Raw genomic sequence first — 21,355 nt, forward strand, 5'->3', positions numbered from 1 at the left:
ATATTACATATTTGAATATTTCATTTACCAAACATATTTCCAGCTAAAATTTCAACATATAACGATAATATTATGTATTTATGTAAAATACATTTTTATTTTTTTTAACTCGTTACAGACAATTTAAAATATTTCCTATGGTATCTTTGTGGTTAGCAAAATGCCTACCTATTGCTATATTTTAATATTTTTGAGTTTTTATTATTTGCGCAATATCCATGTGAAATTGTTATATGATTCTAAAATGATAAACAAACACAATATTATAATAGCCTTTGAAGGTACAATCAAATTAAATTACATTAATTAGAATAGGAATAAATTGATAATTTAATTAATTTGTTCATAGCGATTATGAAAATTTGTTTTAACTAATGAGTCAAAATTCTTAGGTAACACAGCCACACAGGTTGTCAATCATTTTTAATAAATAATAACAGCATACACATATTATTTTTTGTTAAAATAAGTTTATTATAAAATATGGTTTGTAAAAAATAAAACTTTATAATAATTGAATACAATGATTACAAATGTTTTAACTTATTGGACGACTGTTGAGATTCAAAAACTCCCCGTAAGCAATATTAATGTATATAAAACCATACATTAGTCTACAATTAGGATTAGTATTATGTTTTTATATTCAACTTGATCAAATAAAAATATTATTCAAAACTATTATGTATGTAATATAATACTGTAGGTATGTAAAAAGTCTTAAAATTATAATACCATTGTGTAAACGTTACTTTACAGTCACCCAAAAGTCATACAACAACCTATAATTATACTTAATCACAATATGGACGGAATTGTTAGTATGTATAGAACTATAGTATTAAACTACTCCATTCAAGTTAAGAACCGTAATAATCTGCTGCCATGTAGGTGATATTATATAACAGGCGTACAGATGGTTGACTCGGTGGAGGTAAAAAATAATTGTTAATCATAGCTGTCTTCAATGAGTATAGTACTCTATGAATAAAGAATATAAAATAAAAATTATACTTAAACTCTATAAAATTTTTAAAAAACACTTATTTTATAATAATTTTGGGCGAATACATTTTATATTTTTAACATTTCAAAAAGTATTTAAATCTATCTATTAACTTAAGTATCCAGAAATTATACATACCTACTATATTATAATAACCAATAAGTAATAATAAAAAAAATAAAATTAAGGTTCAATTAAAGATAATGTGGTTGAAAACAATTAAAATTTTAAACCTTATTCCAGTTTATTTACTTAAAATTAGTGAACACTTAATTTCGTATAAATATTTTTTCATCACGTCATACTTATTTAAATAATATTAATACAATTAATTTGTTTAGATATACGGAATTGTTGAGTGCATAATACATTATTAATACATATAAAATAATAATATATTTTATCAATTTTGCTATTGATAAGTCGTCAGTGAATAAAATTTGTTTACTAATAAACTAATAATTAAAAATTACTAACGGAGTAAAAGGAGAAATAAAATTGATATTTTTTAATTAACCAAAAATGATTGACTTAATGTTATCAAAGTTAATTTTATTTGTTATAAAGTGATCGCACAACATAAAAGACTTTCTGTAATAAGATTATATTTTATAAACTGTCAAAATTAAGTAAAACTAACCCATATTTATTTGAGAGGCTGTAGGGGTTTAAGAATTTAAATTGAATTAAGCGTAAGATACTTGTTCTATGTATTCGTCGTTGTAATTATTGTAGTCATTGGATTCCCTGTGTAGTGAACAGAATCGCTCCCCATATCTCACAATAGCAATGATTACAAACAATACAAACATGGCCAACAACAATAACAACGGTGAAAATAAGTGAATCATTGTGTCGTTTAAATGTCACTCTCTTTCTTGTGGAGCTCGACGAATTCTTGGGGCACCCCCGAGTCGTAAACTGGTTTTGTTTTCGAAAAGTTTGTTTCCAACTCTTTTAGATCAAGCGGAGCTTGTTTTGCGGGCGTCTTGATCCAAATCGGTAGTATGTAGCGATTACCTATGTGTAAGCAAATAAATATTGTTAAAAATACAGAAAATATAATACGAACCCAACGACTTGAGTATCCACTCACCTGTTTCGCTATTTCTCCAGTAATGTCTGTGCTTGGAAAAGCAACAGAGAAACAAGTTGACAACGAGTAGTGCAAATGCAAACACCGTGCACACACCAAGAGTTATGTAGAAAGTTTGATAGTTGCTCGGCTCGTGGTGGTCGTAATAAGGGTTTGTCATAAACTCTTTCTTGTCGTCTAGAACCACTGACATTCTGCGAGGAAAAGGAAACGTTTTCAACCAATCAAAAAACAAATATGAGCGACAAACAAACGACGAACTTACCTGTTTTAATAATTTTTGACGGTCTGGTTTTCGATTTGAGACATGTGTACTCGTTAAACTAATAATTCATGTAATTATGTAAAACAGACATTAGTAAACAAAAGTCAAAACAATCACTCACTGGATATTGGATAAGTGGGCAGATAATAATAATGACGCCCTGGACTGGAATTTTCGGTATCACTCATGATAACAACGATTTTCCGTTTACTCCATGATGGCATGATATCATCGAACTGCTTACGTTATCTATGATAACAATATGGTAAATATTATTATTATGTTTGTTATCAGAAAATATAAATTGTAATTCGTTGAAAATGAGAAAACGACTGTCGGAATGTTGCAATTTGCAATGTTTAAAATTTAAATCACGTTTACAGGGTTTGAAACTTTTCACTTAAACTTTAAAGATATTGGTTTTCAACTTTTGGTTGCAACTTACACAATGAGCGTTTTGTACAGCGATGACGATGGTTTCTTCATATCACATCAAATGTTTATTTCAAAGTTGTACGATACTATTTTGAGCAAAACCCAAAACGGTGTACATTTGTACGAACATTTCTTTCATATAAACAATCCATTTGTCAGGGACAAACAGCAAGTAGAAACTAGTGCGGAAACTAATGTCGTGAAACGTAAGAGAAAGCGTCCACCATTTGAGGTATTTAATGTTTCTTTAGTGCGAGTAAATTAAATCTAGGTACTAAAGTATTATTTATTATATTTAAAGAATTTTAAGGAACTTTTATATTTATCACACCAACATTATACCTTTACTAATCTAACCTAAAACAATTTTTAGGAAGATGAAATAAGTAAAAAAATCAAAACTTTTATATCAAATTTAAAAAGTTACACAGACATATTTTCCATATCGCCAAAAATTTTGGATAATAATATTTGTGCTAGACATGCGTCTATAAAGTTCTATGAAAGCACTAGTGCGCTGAAAACATTTTATGGGCAAAATCCAAATCCAAACTTACATACAGCTAATGGTTATGTATTCCCTCCGAAATGTCAGTTTTATTGTGACAATGTTTTCAATATGAAAAACTTAGGAGATGAAAAATATGACATGATATTGTTAGACCCACCATGGACGAATAAATATATAAAAAGAAAGAAGAAAATTAAACGAGATGAAGGGTAACGAATTAATCTAAATGAACTACACATTAAATATATAATTATATTAATTTATATTATTTTATTAGGTATACAATGATGGATGATCAGGATTTGGCCCAATTACCTATAAATCAGTTCCTAACTTCAAACGGTTTGGTCTGCGTGTGGTGTACAAATTCTCAAAATCATATAGACTCATTAAAGTCTGTATTATTTCCAATATGGAACGTAAAATATGTGGCCTGTTGGTACTGGATAAAGGTGTTACATTTTGATAACTTAGTAAAAATAATTTTAGACAAAAAATAAGTGAATATAGATTTACCACGTTTTAGTATAATAATAATTGCTACTGTACCTTGTTGTCATCAATAACAAATGATATTTATAAATTTTGATGTATACATTAGGTGACAGAGTGTGGAGAATTTGTTTGCAATTTTGCACCAGGAACTGGCAAACAACCATACGAACGCATATTATTCGGAAGGAAAATAGACTGTGATACCAAAATAAATAATCCTGAAGAAAATAAGTTCATCGCAAGTATTCCAAGTTCAGTGCATTCACATAAGCCTCCTCTATCTGGTTAGCACTTTAATTAATAATTTCATTTTGTTACAAAATGATAATTAGTAATTAACTATCATGTTTATTCATAAATAACTAATAAAATGTTACTTAACCACTTAGATAAATTAATAATATTCTATAACTTAAAAAAGAATTATACCCTTAAATAGGCATAACCCACTTTTTTGACGGTTTTTCTTCTCATATCCCTTTCTTATTATGTTATTGTTATCATGGATTTGCATATTTATGCTTATTAGTTATTACACTAATAAATTACCCATCAATTAAGTTTCATACAGTCATATTTCCAAAGATATATTATACATTCGATGACATTTAGAAAAATATTATTTTATTTTATTTTATGAGGTTTAAGGCTCTGACAACTGAGGTCATTATCCTGTAAGGTTGGTATGGTCAGTTAAAAACACGTGTATGAGTTGCAAAGTTCTTGCACACTAAGAACCCGGGTGATCACACCCATCCGAGAACTAGTGGCAGCGGCCATTGCTTATTCTCAATCACGTCGCGTGATTGATTTCAGTCACTGCGCCACCCTGAGCTACAAACAATATAATATGGTTTAATATTTGTATAAAATTACCTATATAACTTATTAAAAATAAATTAATCACAGTAATTATTATTCATCCTAAAATCTAATAGGATACTATTTTTATTTTTGAACCGCCACATGAAAGACTCCAATAGCTTTATTTCCCATCCTAATAGTATACTTAAGACTAAAAAAGACTAATTTTATTTTATTATAATCTATACAACATCTGTACAACAAATAATTTTGATTTAAGATATTTACATAGCGAGGACTGACAGACAGTGGTGTCTAACATAGGGTCCAAGTGTTGCTCAGGTAACACCTTAAATATGAGTGGGTGGGTGGGTATTGATGGAAGAAAAATAGGAAATTTTTTAAGCCGGTATAACAGTATTATGAGGAGTAGGTCACCTAAAATTTTTGAGCAACACCAATTTGTTTTATGATACACACCACTGCTGACAGATAAGAGAGGGCACTCAATCTGTAATGCCAATCAACATAATTTTATGATTTTATTTTTATTTTAGAGATATTAATTCCTTATCTGCCTCCAAGACCAAAATGCTTAGAACTATTCGCAAGGTATCTATTACCTAACTGGACTAGTTATGGACTTGAAGCTTTAAAATTTCAACATCAATTTTTGTATGAAAATTCAGATTTAGAAAACTGCAATCACAAATCCAATATAAAATGTAATGAAAATATTATGTAAGTTTTCTATCAAATAAAAACGATTTTATACCACTGACATAATAATATTATGTATTTGTATATTACAATATACCTATCGCAAAGAAAGCTTTCAGAAACATCAAAATGTATTATAATTCTTTACATTTAGTTGAATAGCACAACCCAATGGAGCCACGCAACTCTACGGTTGACTAAAAAAAAAGTTAAATAGTTATAAAAATACGATGCAAAACTCTTCTTACAATTGTGTGGTAAATTAAATGTTAAAAAAAAAACAAATAAATATTGATTTTTTTCTATACATTTATTTGTTTGAATAATAAACAATAATTTGTACAATTAAAAATTGAACAAGTTAATCAAATACAAATACTAATACTATATTATATTGTTTTATATAATAAAATAATTGAACAAGTAAAACAAATTAAAAATTAATAATTTTTAGTTTTTTACTAGAAAGAATTGTGATTTATATTTTTAGTGGACTAATAAAAACGATGAGCAAAAACACTTATAATCTCATGTAGAGTACACAAATTTAATCAAAGGCATGTCACCTTTATCATAATACCATTGTGGCTGTGCTAGAACAATGCTAGAACTCATTTTGACCATCTATCAACAAAGTGTGATTTTTTTAAAATGTCTTAATGTTTACCAAATATTTGTTTGTATGAGTTCAGTGCGTTTCTTTATGCCGCACATCCAACATGACCTTTGATGTTATGCATACAATTTAATGAATTACATACTATGTTAAAATCATATTACACGGTATACTATCCTTAATTCGCTAATAAACAACCTTGACAAAATCTTTTTCTTTTTTCCAATGCGATTTAAAATTAATTCAACTTCATAAATAATATTTTTTGATTTACCACACATACAGTCTTTTATTGATCGAATTCATAAAGATTATAGTTGCTAACTATAATCATTTACATCAAATTATTGTGATTTTTTCTTGACTGTTTTGAGCGGAGTGACGATTAATGGTAGTACATATATGCCCAATGCAGCTAATATGTGCAGATAAAACATGAGATGCCTGTAAAAAAAATTATTTATCTATTACAATTTAAAATTTCAAGTGATTTATAAATATTTCATTTGAAACATAATGAAATTAAAAATAAATAAATAGAATAAATTTAATATAATCTTCTGCAAATAAAAATTAATAACACTAAAATACATTAGTATTTGTAAATAATAGCATGTGCATATATTATATACTTATATATTTCTTACCAAAAGACGCGCAATGCAGGCATAAGCTCCAAGAGTATGAAGGAAAATGTCATGTATGACAAACAAAGTCTAGTCAAGAAACATGTTACAAAGTCGTAAGCAAGTTTTGCAGGTTTGGGTTGCTGGAACCTGTGCCACAAACATCTCCTAACCTATAATAATAAACAAATAATATTAAACACAACATGTTTATTTAGCAGTTAATATTATCACTTTGTTTTCATATAATTACCATTCTTGCACTGTTCGTAAATAATGATCCAGTAAGGAAGGTCACATAATAACCTGGGTAGAAACCATGCCAAAATGCAGATAATGTGTATGTCATAACTGTGTTATATTTAGGTGATGCCCTTTCGTACATAACATAACGAAGCCACAGATTTGTGCCTTTGTTCCAGGCATCGATTGTAGCTCTGAAGTTAACACCAAACTAAACAAAATATTGACAGATTTTAGAAAATATTATAAAAATCAATAAAAAGAGGATCATTTTAGGTATGATCTAGAAGTATTTAAAATTTAGATTTAAATACTCGTGCATACTTCAACTCCTAAAATATCGATATTATCAAGTAGATTCCATTCTTGTTCGCCCTTTTCATTGTAACCAGAAAATCCAAAACCAGAAGCATTGCAAACTGCATCAGCTAGGGTCCAAGCAAAATAATACTTGAAACGAGTTAAAGATGTAATGACTATAATGAACCAAATTTTTGAGTAAAATGGAGATTCGCTTAAAAATTTTTCATCTGAAAAAACCAAATATAATGTAATTATTCTTTACGAGAGTCTGAAACTTTAAGACAAGAACTACATATAATTTATTAATTTCATATAAAAAATAGTGCTAGGAAGTTATTGCATTTGTTGAATTTTTTTCTGTCAGTTAATTTTATTGTTAAGCTACAAATCTATTTTATGCTTATAAGAATTTGTTCATGAACTTTTTAATTCAATTTTGAACATTTATTGGTTAGCTTGTAATTAGTGTTATTTGGTCAATTTTTTTTTTGCAAGTTTATCGATGCATATGAATTTAAAAAATAGAATAAAAAAACATCAATGGTACATTGTATAATAAAAAATATTTTGATGAAATTACTTTTCATTTGAATTATAATAAAAAAAAATGTAGAACAATTTTGTAGGTCTCTTTATAGCAATATCTCAATTAATTGAATACCTTCGTCGGTACAATAACTTCCAAACCTTAGTTATCACAAATCAGACAAAATAAAAAGTAGAGAATAAACATTAAATATTGAAAAACATAAATAGTTACAAACCTATCAATGTAGAAGCCGGGTACATTGGTACAATGAAGTAAATTACAAGAGCACATATGAAAGTAATTAATACTTTTTTCAATACAGGCTTTAAAGGAGATGGAGGTGATTTAGCCTAGACAAAATAAGTTTATAAAATAAAAATACAAATAAGTAAAAAAAATATAGATACTTACTTCTTTTGGTAATTTTTTTGGAAAATTGGTACCATCTAAATAGGCGATATAATCTTCAAAAAAAGCATTGGGTCCAGCTAAAATTGTTTGAAATGTTAATAAGTAGCTTATGTATTGAATAAGTGTTGGGGCCTTTCTATAAGAAAACAATTTATATTAAATAAATAAACATATTAGACAAAAAATGAAATACAAAATATTTTACTTAATCTTGTAACGTTGTTGAATATCTGTTAATTGTTTCTTGTCAGCCATGAGGCCATCGTGTAAGCCACATGCTAATGCTGATAATTTTTGCACCATTACCATTACTGGACCTGAATAGTCAATATAATTACTTTATTTTGAATTAAAAAAAAAATAGTAATAAGATCCATTAAAACCAGTATAATTAAAGTATTTCTTTTATATATACAGTGTGTTCACGGAAACAGGGAACACTTTATTACTCATTACTAGAGTTAGGATGTTGATGACCTAAAAAACACACAAAAATGCCCTAAAAAAAATGCAAAAAAAGCCCTAAAAAAAAGTGCAAATATGCCCTAAAAACTTCAAAAAATGACCTTAAAAATTATCCAAAATACTAATTAAGTAAGTGAAAATACTTATTTATAAATAATAATTTTTATTAGAGATATGGGTATAATAATGGATGTAATAGTAGAAGCATTTAAATAATTTATAAATACATTTCAATATTAAAATTAAATTAAAAAGTTAAATATAAATAAAAAAAAATTATATTAAAAATGTAACATAATTTTTGAAAAATGCCCCACATTGTATAAAAAGTACAAAAAATGCCTTAAAAGATGAAAAAATGACTTAAAAATGTTGAAAAATGACATTAAAAAACAAAAAAAAATGCAAAATAAAATTAGAATAATCTGCATCAAGGGAGCGTGAAACAAATTTTTAGCTAAAGTCATCAACATCCTAACTCTAGTAATTACAAATATTTTATTAACACATTGTTTATGGTATGCATGTGTAGGTTCCCAGGATAACAGTTGAAAAATGTATACCATTTTTATTAATCATGGTTTTGATCGAATATAATATACAGATCTAAAATTATATTCTATCATAACCAACAGCAACTTTACAATAAACAAAAATATATTATTATTTAGATTATTTTCTTGCTGGACAGATGGCTCCACTATGTATTTATGACATACAGATTTCCTATTTTTCCAGTAGATTTTCCAAGAATTTTCTTTCGTATAAATCCTGTCCTGACAATAACGAACACAACGGAAAAAAATCAGCCAAATCAGTAAATGCATTCTCAAGTTATGCCATAACGAAGGACTAGAATCCATTTTTATATATATAGATTTTTAACAATTTAGTGAATTTTAACTAATATTGTGTGAATAATTAAAAATTACTAATTTTATTCTTTTACCATATGTCTTAAGAGCATGTCACACTCGCATGTGTTGTCTCCATCTTCTAAATGTAGCATAAAATTGTTATACGCAAGACAACTTTTCTCCAACCATATTTGTTGTAGAACTACTAAATTTTCACAACAGGTAAAGAAAAACTTAATTTGCAACAGTGTTTTTTTTTAATAGCACTATCCAATCATTTTTATAAGCAAATCAAAAAAACCAATAGTTTAGAAGCAAATAACTTTTATTGTATTTATGTTATCTAAAATATGGGCACGCTGTTGCATAAATAATTGTCCACTATATATGTTTAGAGCCACTACTACTAACACAGAAAGATAAAAGTTGTCCAGCGCCAAACAGTTTTCGGTATGTTGTATGTTTGTAAGACGGAGACAACACATGCGGGTGTGACATCGTCTTAAACAAAGTAAAGAAAATTACATAACATGAAAATAAAATAACTATTTTAAGTTTGCAATATTTTTATTATATAATTTACCTGTAATATCCAAGGTATAAGATCCATACTCATAAACTTGACGATAAATATGTAATAGTGATAAGTACAAACAACATATAAGTAAAACGGCTCTAAAAGAAATAAGAATTAAGCATGTTTTAGAATTAACACAAAACATACATAATAATTTTATGTTATAATTACTTATGTATCGTATTTGGACTCAATGTTTGTAAAGTAACGTAACAGATTGTCGGCAGAATAATAAGATGTAACATTTGACTGTAAAAATAAAAACAATCACTTAATATTAAATTTAAAAACTTATATCATATAAATTATAGTTAGGTACTACAAATGTAAAAATAAATATAATTTAGGTTATTTTCAGATTTTGAGTGAAGCGATGAATATATATATTTTACAATGATGTTTGTCATCACTGTGACAGTAATTTTGTACAGTCATCTTATATTAGTATAACACATAATGTTTAAATATATAATAGCCAATATGTATAAAATAGAGCAAAAATCATTTAGACAAACAAGAAATTAATAGAAGTTAAACTAGCATAATATACTTGATTTTGTATATTACTAATTTTATCAACTGAAATTGGTGGAAAATAAAATAATTAATAGAACATTTTTCAAATCAATACTCAAAAAAATTAATAAAAATGGGTACCTAGCAGTTATGTTAATATAAGTTAATAAGAGAATATTAAGAAATTATAATTAAAAGTTAGATATTTCTAAAATTCTAGTATAAATTCTAAGCTATAAAAATATTATTGTGATAAAAATAATACATTGTATCAACAATTGACAAGTAACCCTGAGCCTCCACACGAGTATGTCTCAGTGAAGCCCAGTAATCTCATAGATTTAAATAAAAATAAAAATAAATAAAATTAACACCAGTTAAAAAGGACACTATACCAAGGGCTGTTTCTGTCTTTCAATCAAATAAATTACAACTTTACATTTAGAAAAACCAATTTTGTGTTGATTGCTTTAATATTAGAGTAAATTGACATAATATTAAACTTAAGAACCTTATCTGTGTTTGTATGAAGGTTTGTACGATATTTTAATTTTTCAGTAAATTGTTAGTATACAAACTATTAAGATTTAAAAATGCTCATATTCATTTAAAGATTAAAATATCAAAAAAATACAAAGCAGATAATGTTACCTTTAAATTAAATAATTAGTCAATCCACTCTAATATTAAAGATACATTACTACATTAAATTTATTCTGCTGAATACAAAATACTTAACATATTACATGTTTGTAAGACTTTTTATCACCTGAAGGTATAACATCCAATTATGTTTAAATACTATTTCAAATAGATAAAAGAAATAACATAACAGTTTTTTTGATTTCTTGTTTTATTATATTATGTTAAATTTTAATATAATATAGATTGTACACAATAAATGTTAATTTTATTATAAAAAAGTATATTACTATCCAAAACAGATGTAAGCCATGGACAATCCAATTATAAGTCCAAATATTTCTCGAAGAAATATATATTGTCGATTTTTTGGTGGCAAAAATGTATACATTAATGGCGCTATACATAATGCAGTAAGTTGACAAATTACAAAATTCACCTGCAAATAAAATTTCACTTGATTAAATAATAATATTAAGTAAAAAAATATGTAAGACATAAATATGCTGGACTAACATAACTAAATAAATAAGTGGTCCAAATTTTATTTTTAGATTCTGAGATCTAGGAGCGATGAATGTATTGATTTTACAATCATGTATGTGTTTTTTTTAATATGGTTTGAAATTAATACAAGGTTCTTTATAAGTTTTTCTTACTTCCGTAAAAAATATGGAAAAAATATAAGGCCTATTTTTTTTTTATATAGACTTGATCTCGTAAATCAAAATCATTAATTGGATGTCAGCACACTGTTTTTTAACTCCAAGTTCCGACTCAGGTGCAACATATCAAATTTGCGTTCAGATTCGTGTTCAAACTTGTGCTATTACTTGTGCTATTAGATTTAATATTAGAGTGAATTGAATTAATTAATAATTAATAACTATTATCAAACTCTAAGTTAAGAACATTATTTCTGTCTGTACGTTGGATTTTTTTACGATATTTCGATTTTTCTGCGATAAACATTTTTTTATAGTAATATTTCACATGCTCATAACTTGCATAAAAAAATTAAATATCATTTAAATTCTAAGTACAAACACAGATTATTTTTTAACTTTTAGTTTGATAATACATTCGCTCTAATATATTAAAGTTAATAACACAATTTTACGTAATTATAATTATTAGTTATGATGCACGCTAGTTTTCTATGTTGCAGTAGTTCAGAGAAAGAAAACAAATAGTGCACGCTGCACTGACATACCTACCTACTTTTAAATTCACAATCCTGCTTTGAGAAAACCTTGCATTCAGATTCATGGTATATTTTAATCGAGAAACAAAAATATTTCTAAATTAATTGAATTAAGTCAAAAATATCAATAAATTAGGGCGTGATTTGTCCCTGTCAAAAAAACAAGTCTACGGGCACTTCTAGTGGACAGTTATTAAAATAATTTCAGTTAAGTTTAGTCCCCCGGTTTTAAATCTCTAAATTTAAATTGCAATTTTTTTTAATTTAAAATTTCATTTATTTTTATAAAACGTAAAATGTCAGTGTAATAAGTAAATTAGGTATATTAATAAAATATCATAAAATATATTGCCTACAATATAATTTTAATTGGTCAAATTTAATTTTTAAATAATATAATTTGGCTAATTAATGTCTTACAATAGTTAAACCGTGGAATTCGGCCGGTAAAATCAGTGGGTTAAGTTGTCTTCGTCTTACAAACGTACGTGGCAAAATGTACGTTCACAATAATACATTTTACTCTATAAATTCTAGAGTTAGAGTGAAATTATCTCTTAAAAAATTTAAAGATAAGATTATTATCTAAGGCATTTCATAGGCTTTTAAGGTTTTAGTATATTTTAATTTTAAAGCCTATAAGATGCCCTAGATAATAATCTTGCATTCTTAGCTTTAATTGTTATAAGAGGTTAATTCAATCTAATTTTAGAAATTACAGAGTAAAATGTATTATTCAATTATTGTAAACGATGAACATTGAAAGTACAATTTGCCATGTTCTATACATTTGTAAGACGTAGGCAACACATGCGGGTGTGGCGTCCTCTAATAATTGAAACAGGACGAAACCTACGTGAGCTGGTTTTTTTGACAGGGACGAACGTCCGTTTACCATAAACCATTATCGACATATCATGAGCTACTAGTCGAGTGTAGTAGTTCAACTTTCAAGCTACAAACTATTAAAACAATTATCACAGGTTATAATATCAAACATTATCACAGCAGTGGAGAGTCAAATAATAAAAATAACGTCTACAATTATTCTATTGGTGACAGTTTTCGGAAATATTTTACAACATGGATCTGGTCATGCGTCTGGTTTCCTCCCTATGCTTTTTATTTCTCCATTCAGCGGAAATTGTTCAGTAAATTCCGAAGATCCATAGTTATTTTAATTAATAGTAAATAACAGAGTATCTACTGAATAATAATTACGAAATTGTGAACAGTCGCGACAGTCGCGGCATCGGGCTGGTTTTCGAAATAACAGAATTGAGACTCACGGTGGTCGGGATAACGGATATTATAACCCATCAAAAAATATCGAAAACAAACAACCAAGTCACCAAATAAGTTTTTAATTTTGGTACATATTAATAAATATAATTAATAAAAGTATATTAGAACGCAAAAAGTATTGTTTTTGTGCATAGTATATTTAAAAGAACTAAAAATAATTGTTTTCTAATAGGTACTATATAATTAGGTGTACGTAAAATTTAGTGAAATTACAAAAAAAATAAGTAGGTACGTACAATAATCTTAATATAATATTTTTTTCCAAATAATTAAGAGTGCTTGGAGAAATGGAGAATCGTGATTTCAAAAAGTTAGGAAAAATATAATGAAGACCACTGGTGTTCAACCTGTGAGTCACAACCCAATTTTCTATGCTTCAGGGTTGGGAGGTATACACTTTTAATAATTAAAATATATATTTATATAGGTAGTAAGTATTATTTCATTTAAAGCAAATACAATTGTTACGTTAGTTGTATTTGCTATTGTAACAATAATAATAGGTACATGAATTAAACTAAAATTGGTCCGTTTTTACAGTACCTATTTATCAATCAGTTAAAAAAATTATGAATAAAACGGGTTGCTTTTAATTTAAAAAAGGTGGGCAAGTGGATGTCGCTCTGCTATACAGTAGGTTACAAGTGTGTACGCAACCTATAGACCAGGATGTGGTAACTGATAAATATTTAGTAATTCGCAGAAGAGATGACTTTTTGCACAACAACACAGATAATAAATTAGCTGTCAGAACATTATGGCGAATACTCAGATTAGATTAGGAATATCGCAAGTGCGTGGGCTGAGTCGATGGTCACACGGACCACATCCGTTAGAGAAGATATAGCGTATCGATCGGCAGGGGGAGCAGGGACCCGAATATAAAAGGGAACCTGAAACAGTCTGTATTCAGATTTCAGACGTGTTTTCTCCACTGCACTTCGAGCACCTTCACGACACTTTGTGTAATAATTTCATTATTTGGACTTAGTCAATTTTACTGAAGAATATTTTAATAAACCACATAGTAATATTTCACCTGTCTACAAATGTATTTATTTACTACCTCATCATCAACTTCATCGTCAACAAATCGGTCTTCCTTCCTGCAAAATCATAATATATTCGTAGTCAACTGGCTATCAGAATATTACACTGACCACTACAAGCTACGAGCATATTACAATATCTTTAATCCTGGTCTCCGTACAAAGTAAATATCACCCGAAAGGTAGATAACATATAACGCGATCAAAGTACAGGTAGATAGCATACGACGCGAGTTCCAATTTTAATTTGACTTTCTTGTAGACATTTTTTTTGTTGATAAAGGTAGACAATATTATGAGGAATCTTGTATTATATTTTCAAATCTTAGATTTAAAAAGAAAAATTTTTACGAATTCTTGACCCAAAATAATTTGCTAATTTTCGTGATTTTTACGTATTTTGTCAATTTTTGAACTTTAAATGCTAATAAAAAAAACTGTGACATAAGGATTTTTAATATTTTTCAAATATCATCATAAAAATATAGTAGGAGCCTTGTATTAAATTTTCAAGCATTTTTACTCAACAAATAAAGTTTTATTGACATTCATAGAAAAAAAAATTATATAATATTGGAAACTGAAAATGTCCTTAAATAGTTCAAAACAAATCAAAATATTTTGAAAATTTAATCATGTATAGAAAATGGAAATATAAACAACCAGTGGAAATTTCATGTATCTACAGTCATTCGTTTTAAAGTTACACCAAAAACCAAAATCAATTTTCTCGAAAACAGATTTTGCGTAAAAATTACCGTTTTTCCTTAATTTTTCTTTTGTTTTTCACGGCGCTTTTGAAAACTATTGGAAAAATTTTACTTTTGACCCCCCCAAAGTACCAACTAGATTCACTTTCCTATCAGAAAAGGTACTGTTGAAGAAAATCCAAGCACTTTTACTGTCCTAAAAGGTGATGACAGACAAAAAAAATAATAAAAAAAAACACACATCATTGTAAAATCAATACATTCATCGTTCCACTCAGAATCTAAAAATAAAATATATTCACTAATATAATTGGTTCAGTTATCCAAACAAATATATGTTAATATATTTATCTTAAGACTAGTTTACATGGCAAATAAAATGTCTATCATGAATATTAAAAAAAGTTTGTTAAAATACAAGCTTATGTAAGTATGTATTATTGAATTCAGCGTCACTTAAATTTTAAACATTAATAGTAATTTAAATATTAAACAATGGCAAGTTCATTAAAATAGAATCAATTACATAGAAATACTACAAGTATCTAATCAAATTTTGTACACAATATGTAAATTAAAAATGAATTCCTTAATAACATAGAAATACCATGTAACACATATATTTACACATACAATACACTATCTTTTTTTAACACAATGTAATATGTCAACTTGTTATATTAAATATATTATGTATTAATTGAATCAGGTCACACAGCCAATTGTATGACTTATGTATTTAAGTTCTTTATATAATCTAATTTATAGTATTTAATAGTATTTAACTTCCGGTATTATGTATCGTTGTCAAAGAAAGAAAAATACTTTACTTGATTATTGTCAAGAGATTTAAACATATTTTATTTGACCGAGTGCTGATATGTAAAAGTGTGCATGGTCAATTAATATGATATAGTTATAATAATTAATAATTTCACTAGTTTTTTTTTAATTTTTACTAGGTAATGATAAGTTATTACTCGTAAGTATGGTATAAAATAACAATTATTAATACCAGAATACCTATACACAACAGATTTTTTTTTACCTAAGTATATACTTATAATATACGAGGCGTGTTCAATAAACACCCAGACAACATGTATTAAAAATTACAAACTATTTAAATGGATCACCTTCAAAATAGTGTCCTTTAGCTTCAATACAATGATCCCAACGGTCTTGCCACTTTTTGAAACACCTTTGAATTTCCTTCATAGTTATAGCCTTTAGCTCTTGTGTCGCGTTATGGATAGTTTCGTTAACGTCTACGAATCTGTGGCCTTTGAGGGTACTTTTTAGTCTCGGAAACAAAAAAAAAATCACACGGAGCTAAGTCAGGTGAATATGGTGGGTGAGGTACCACTGGTATATTTTTAGATGCCAAAAATTCACGAATGGAAAGTGCTGAATGCGCTGGTGCATTGTCATGGTGCAAAAACCACGACTTTGATTTCCACACTTCTGGTCTTTTACGGCATACTTTCTCTCTTAATCTTTTTAATACTACTTATTTATAGAACACTTGATTTATTGTCTGACCCGTAGGTACAAACTCGTAATGAACTAAACCAAAAAAATCAAAAAAAAAACAATGAGCATTGCTTTGATGTTTGATCGGATCTGACGACATTTTTTTGGACGAGATGAATTTGCGGTCTTCCATTGCGATGATTGCACTTTAGTTTTGGGATCATATCCATATACCCATGTCTCATCACCCGTAATAATTGATTTTATAAAATTTGGGTCATTAGAAACCCGATTTTTTAGTTCCAAACACACTTCAATGCGATGTTCCATTTGCTCCTCCGTTTTGGTAATAATTTTGCGGACACTCTTTTCATACTTAATTCATCCGATAAAATTGAATGGCAAGTGCCAATTGATATGCCAACTTCATTGGCTACTTCTCTAACAGTTAATCTTCGGTAGTTTCTAATTTTGTTTCGAACAAGATCAATGGTATCATTTGTTTTTGATGATGATGGACGCCCAGGACGATAATCATCTTCAATGGATATCCGACCTTCTTTAGAACGTCTGAACCAGTCAAAAGTTACACAACGGCTTAGTGAAACATCTCCAAAAGCCAATTTAATCAGTTCAAGAGTTTCCGTAGCATTTTTACCGATTTTGGAACAAAATTTAAAACACGCGCGTTGTTCCGTAATATTATCCATCGTAAAATCACGATTTTATACAAAACGACAAACTTTGAACACGTATTGTCGATGACTGATTTGAGATAATGATTATTATTATTTACTGAAATAATGGTCATTATCTCTAGTTTATTTTAGTATAACAACATTATCGATAACATTAACCGTTTTTCTGTAATAATTTTTGTCTGGGTATTTATTGAACACACCTCGTATATTATAAAATGTAGGTTACAAGTGAGATAAAGCAGTGTTGTTAAGGAACGATTCCTTTTTTAGAGGTACGAATGAAGGGATTAATTCCATTATTTTTTAGAGGAATAGGAATATAAATATTATAATTCTTTTGATCTCCTCAAAAATGTTTTAAAAAACACATTATGTGGGGAGTAAAATTTTGATTACATATCATGTTTTTAAACTATAAAAAAATAATAAACAAGACTGCCAATTTTTTATTCACATATACCTATGACATAGTATTTTAATTAGTGATAATGAACCATGAGAAACGAGAAAAATAATAAGCTCTTTTTTTATAGGAACGAGTTCCTTTTAATATCAAATGAATGAGGAACTGAAAGAATTCCTATTTTTACTAAAGGAACGAGGAATTGAACGGATTCCTATATAAAAGGGTCGTTAACAACACAGAGGTAAAGAAACTATTCATAAAAGCAGCAATTTTTTGGAAAAGTTTGAGGAACCCTGCCTCCTCCTCAACACACAACATTTTCATAAAATTGCTACAAACATGTTTAAAAAAATTTTTGTTGATGTACCTAGTAAAAGTGGTGCCTCTTTAGATTAGAATTTCAGTGTTTATTATACAAATAGATAGGGAATTATTCAAATAATTAAGTAGATATAAATTGTAATGATCAACTTCCAATTTTAATGACAAATTTGAGCCATCTACATTCTATGCACTGTTTTCAACATAATATCAAATAATTCTTGATCATTTTTAGGTAAACAGAATTATGTCTATAACCGAACTCTATTTAAATGAGATTTATTAATGCATTAAAATTTAAAATAATAATTCGTAAATAAATATACTGGCTTGTGCTTCATTTCCTAAATGTGTATTTTCACTATTTTTTTACATTTTTCTATGTAAATATCGAGGTAAATATCTAGGTAAATATGTACTATTTGATGAAATATTAGATTCACATAATTTCCATATTTTTTTTAACGTTTTTTATTTACCTATATGTGTGTTGTGAATACATCTATCAATTCATTGTTTTAAAATTGCCCACTATCGGTATATTTAATTTAATATAATCTGAAGCAGAATTATTTTCTAAAAATGTACAAAATATATGGATTTTATATTTTATATTATATTGAAGTATTAGTTAATCAGCCTATATCCTGAAAAATGTTGGTCAGTGCTTAAGCACTTACAATAACTATAGACAGTTTGCAAAAATTAGTAGATAGTAGATAGGTTCATTCAATTTTAAATAAATTATTCGTGGCATTTATTACAGTGTTACCGAAATTCCAATCAATTACTAGAATTTGAAGAACAGTAGGTATAATAATGAGTGTTGGATTCTGAAGTTGTTTACTTATTTTTAACAGTTTTTATAAATTGTATAACCACATAGGTACACTTTGGTTTCTTTTTTGAATTGTATTGTACCTATACGAAAACCAAATTATAAACTAAAAAAAAGGAAGAAGTAACTAGTATAAACCTCGGTATAAACAAACTCGCTTGATGTTAGATTATTATTGAAATCTAGACTATGTTTGGGTAAACCAAACTCGCTCAAAATTGTTTTTCAAATATTATTTTGGTGTTAAAATGCAGTGTTTACTATTTACCAATATAATTTTTCAACAGTAAATTAATTTTTAATTCAATAGCTCGTTCAATAGTGACTTATGTAAACATGGTTATTATAAATGGAACATCTTTCATGTTAAAAATTACATATAGACTTTTTTTTTAATTTACATGTAATTATGAAGTAATAGTTATCAAGGTCTTATAAATTTATGATAGGTACTTTGTAATTACTACTTAATAATAATGCTACATTGGAATTAACTGTCATATATATTTTAATTTATATTAGGTTACTACCATAATTATTATATTTTTTTTGTAAGTATAGCTAGCTATAATTATTGCCAATTATAGAATATCAATAAAAACATTTGAGGTCTATCAAACTAAAAAAAATATAGGTAATCATAGAAACATATAAAGAGTAAAACTTTTAATATGAATCATTAGGCATTACTTACCTCTTAAACATTTTTGTTAAATTTAGTTTAGTTAATACATTATGTACTATATAGTTTTAAAAACAATTATATATAGGTACCTACTCGGTTACCTATTTATTTTAGAAACAAAGGGTGGATGTCCAATTACAAAGTATTTTACAATAGTCATGTCAGTTATGTAACATAATTAGAACTCGTTAAAGAAATGTTTTGAAACCTCAATCAAATTCTTCCTATCAATGTGTTTTCATTTTATTAACTCAGTGTAGTAATATTCTGTATTGTTAAATATGTTTATTAAATATTTAGGTAATATAATTAACTTGAAAAAACTACAACACTAACATTTTGAATCAAATCTCTAATAGGTATGACTTATTTGTAAATATTTGAATAAAGAAATAACAAACAAATAAGTGTACCTAATGGTGAAATACAAATTTTTGTCATAAAGCTGGAAGTCATAATCTGATAATCTATTATATGACATAATACAGTTATTGTATACCTATTATAGTGCGAAAACAATAGAAAATTAAAATGATATTTACCAAATCTACAGATAGTCCAACACAATCGGAGAGCGGTAAAAATATTTCACTCCCATGGTAATTCTGAGTCTTCATTTTTGATTTTATATGTAAGCACACGCACTAATAAGAAGATATTTTAAAAATTTTTTTGATTTTCTGTGCCAACGAGGAAGAAACTTGCGCGGTCACAATGACTTCATGTTCGTGTAAATTTTAATTCAAAATTTATTAAACGACGGCTAGAAAAAAAAAACTTTTTAATATTATTCAAAACAGTATACACCACGGCAACTATTGAATTTAACAGCAATAATATTATTACTATTATAGTCGTTAATATTAATATTTAATAACGATAATAATTATTGACGAGCGTCACCAAACAGAACTGCAAAGATGCAGTTCAGGCAATTTATAGCATCGGCACAGGAGCGCATCAAGCACACGTTAAGGTATTATGCAGAAAACGACGACGCCGTTCGCAAGACGTAACTACGTAAGTTGTAAACTTGTAACACTATAAGAAACACGATCAATTCGAGTGCGGTTACCGCAAAAAAACGGACTAGTGGCACGAGTGCACGACCACGACGACGACGACGACGGTCGACGGTACGCCACGGGAGAATATTATTATCAAATATCGATATACCCGACGACCGTTATCAGCGGTGTTTTTTTCGTGATAAGAGGGTTAAGGTCAACAAACTCGTGGTGACACCCCCCCGCGCAATAATCCTTCAGACCCGTGTTAAAACCACAGTCTAGGGTCAACGACCCCACAACCGCAACCCAAGGGATACCTAAACGATGGAACAGTAAAAACGAATTTTCGTTTGTCATTTTCGTTTGCCGTTTCGCACTTGTGTGAAATGAAGTATTGCGCGCGGCCGGATTCGCAAGGTTTTCATGGCAACACTGCTAAATATTTGCTTTCCGATAGCCTGCACCGCCGTCGCAGACAATTTTTTTTACTCTACAATTTTCGGAATGAAACTTGAAACTATTATTTCTACTTTTTT

At 27.9% G+C, this 21,355-nt stretch overlaps 3 protein-coding genes across 4 annotated transcripts; 1 reads left to right on the forward strand and 2 right to left on the reverse strand.

Annotated features, from left to right (window-relative positions):
• Window positions 1–453: 453 nt before the first annotated feature.
• On the reverse strand, window positions 454–2,541 carry LOC100575741. Its single transcript, XM_008187954.2, has 3 exons — window positions 2,368–2,541; window positions 2,103–2,296; window positions 454–2,026 (listed from the first exon to the last, which is right to left on the reverse strand). Exons 2-3 carry the CDS (start codon window positions 2,293–2,295, stop codon window positions 1,866–1,868), a joined length of 354 nt encoding a protein of 117 aa, XP_008186176.1. The 5' UTR covers window position 2,296; window positions 2,368–2,541; the 3' UTR covers window positions 454–1,865.
• A 122-nt stretch (window positions 2,542–2,663) lies between these two features.
• On the forward strand, window positions 2,664–5,549 carry LOC100575830 (methyltransferase-like protein 4). The gene is made up of 5 exons (XM_003246584.4): window positions 2,664–3,034; window positions 3,176–3,522; window positions 3,591–3,765; window positions 3,915–4,092; window positions 5,170–5,549. Exons 1-5 carry the CDS (start codon window positions 2,816–2,818, stop codon window positions 5,355–5,357), a joined length of 1,107 nt encoding a protein of 368 aa, XP_003246632.1. The 5' UTR covers window positions 2,664–2,815; the 3' UTR covers window positions 5,358–5,549.
• Window positions 5,550–6,206: 657 nt separating this feature from the next.
• On the reverse strand, window positions 6,207–20,949 carry LOC100167870 (lysophospholipid acyltransferase 1). Of its 2 annotated transcripts, none has more exons than XM_016807015.2 (12): window positions 20,713–20,949; window positions 20,352–20,572; window positions 11,408–11,556; window positions 10,131–10,208; window positions 9,966–10,057; window positions 8,266–8,377; window positions 8,061–8,196; window positions 7,885–7,999; window positions 7,142–7,347; window positions 6,828–7,028; window positions 6,596–6,747; window positions 6,207–6,392 (listed from the first exon to the last, which is right to left on the reverse strand). In XM_016807015.2, the coding sequence occupies exons 2-12, from the start codon at window positions 20,424–20,426 to the stop codon at window positions 6,293–6,295; spliced, it is 1,416 nt and encodes a 471-aa protein (XP_016662504.1). In that variant the 5' UTR covers window positions 20,427–20,572; window positions 20,713–20,949; the 3' UTR covers window positions 6,207–6,292. The 2 variants fall into 2 exon arrangements, with proteins under 2 accessions (XP_016662504.1, XP_008186177.1); XM_008187955.3 differs by having other exon boundaries at window positions 20,656–20,949.
• Window positions 20,950–21,355: the final 406 nt, after the last annotated feature.

This window comes from Acyrthosiphon pisum, chromosome A1 (genome assembly GCF_005508785.2).
Source record: "Acyrthosiphon pisum isolate AL4f chromosome A1, pea_aphid_22Mar2018_4r6ur, whole genome shotgun sequence".
Classification (NCBI taxonomy): Eukaryota; Metazoa; Arthropoda; class Insecta; order Hemiptera; family Aphididae; genus Acyrthosiphon; species Acyrthosiphon pisum.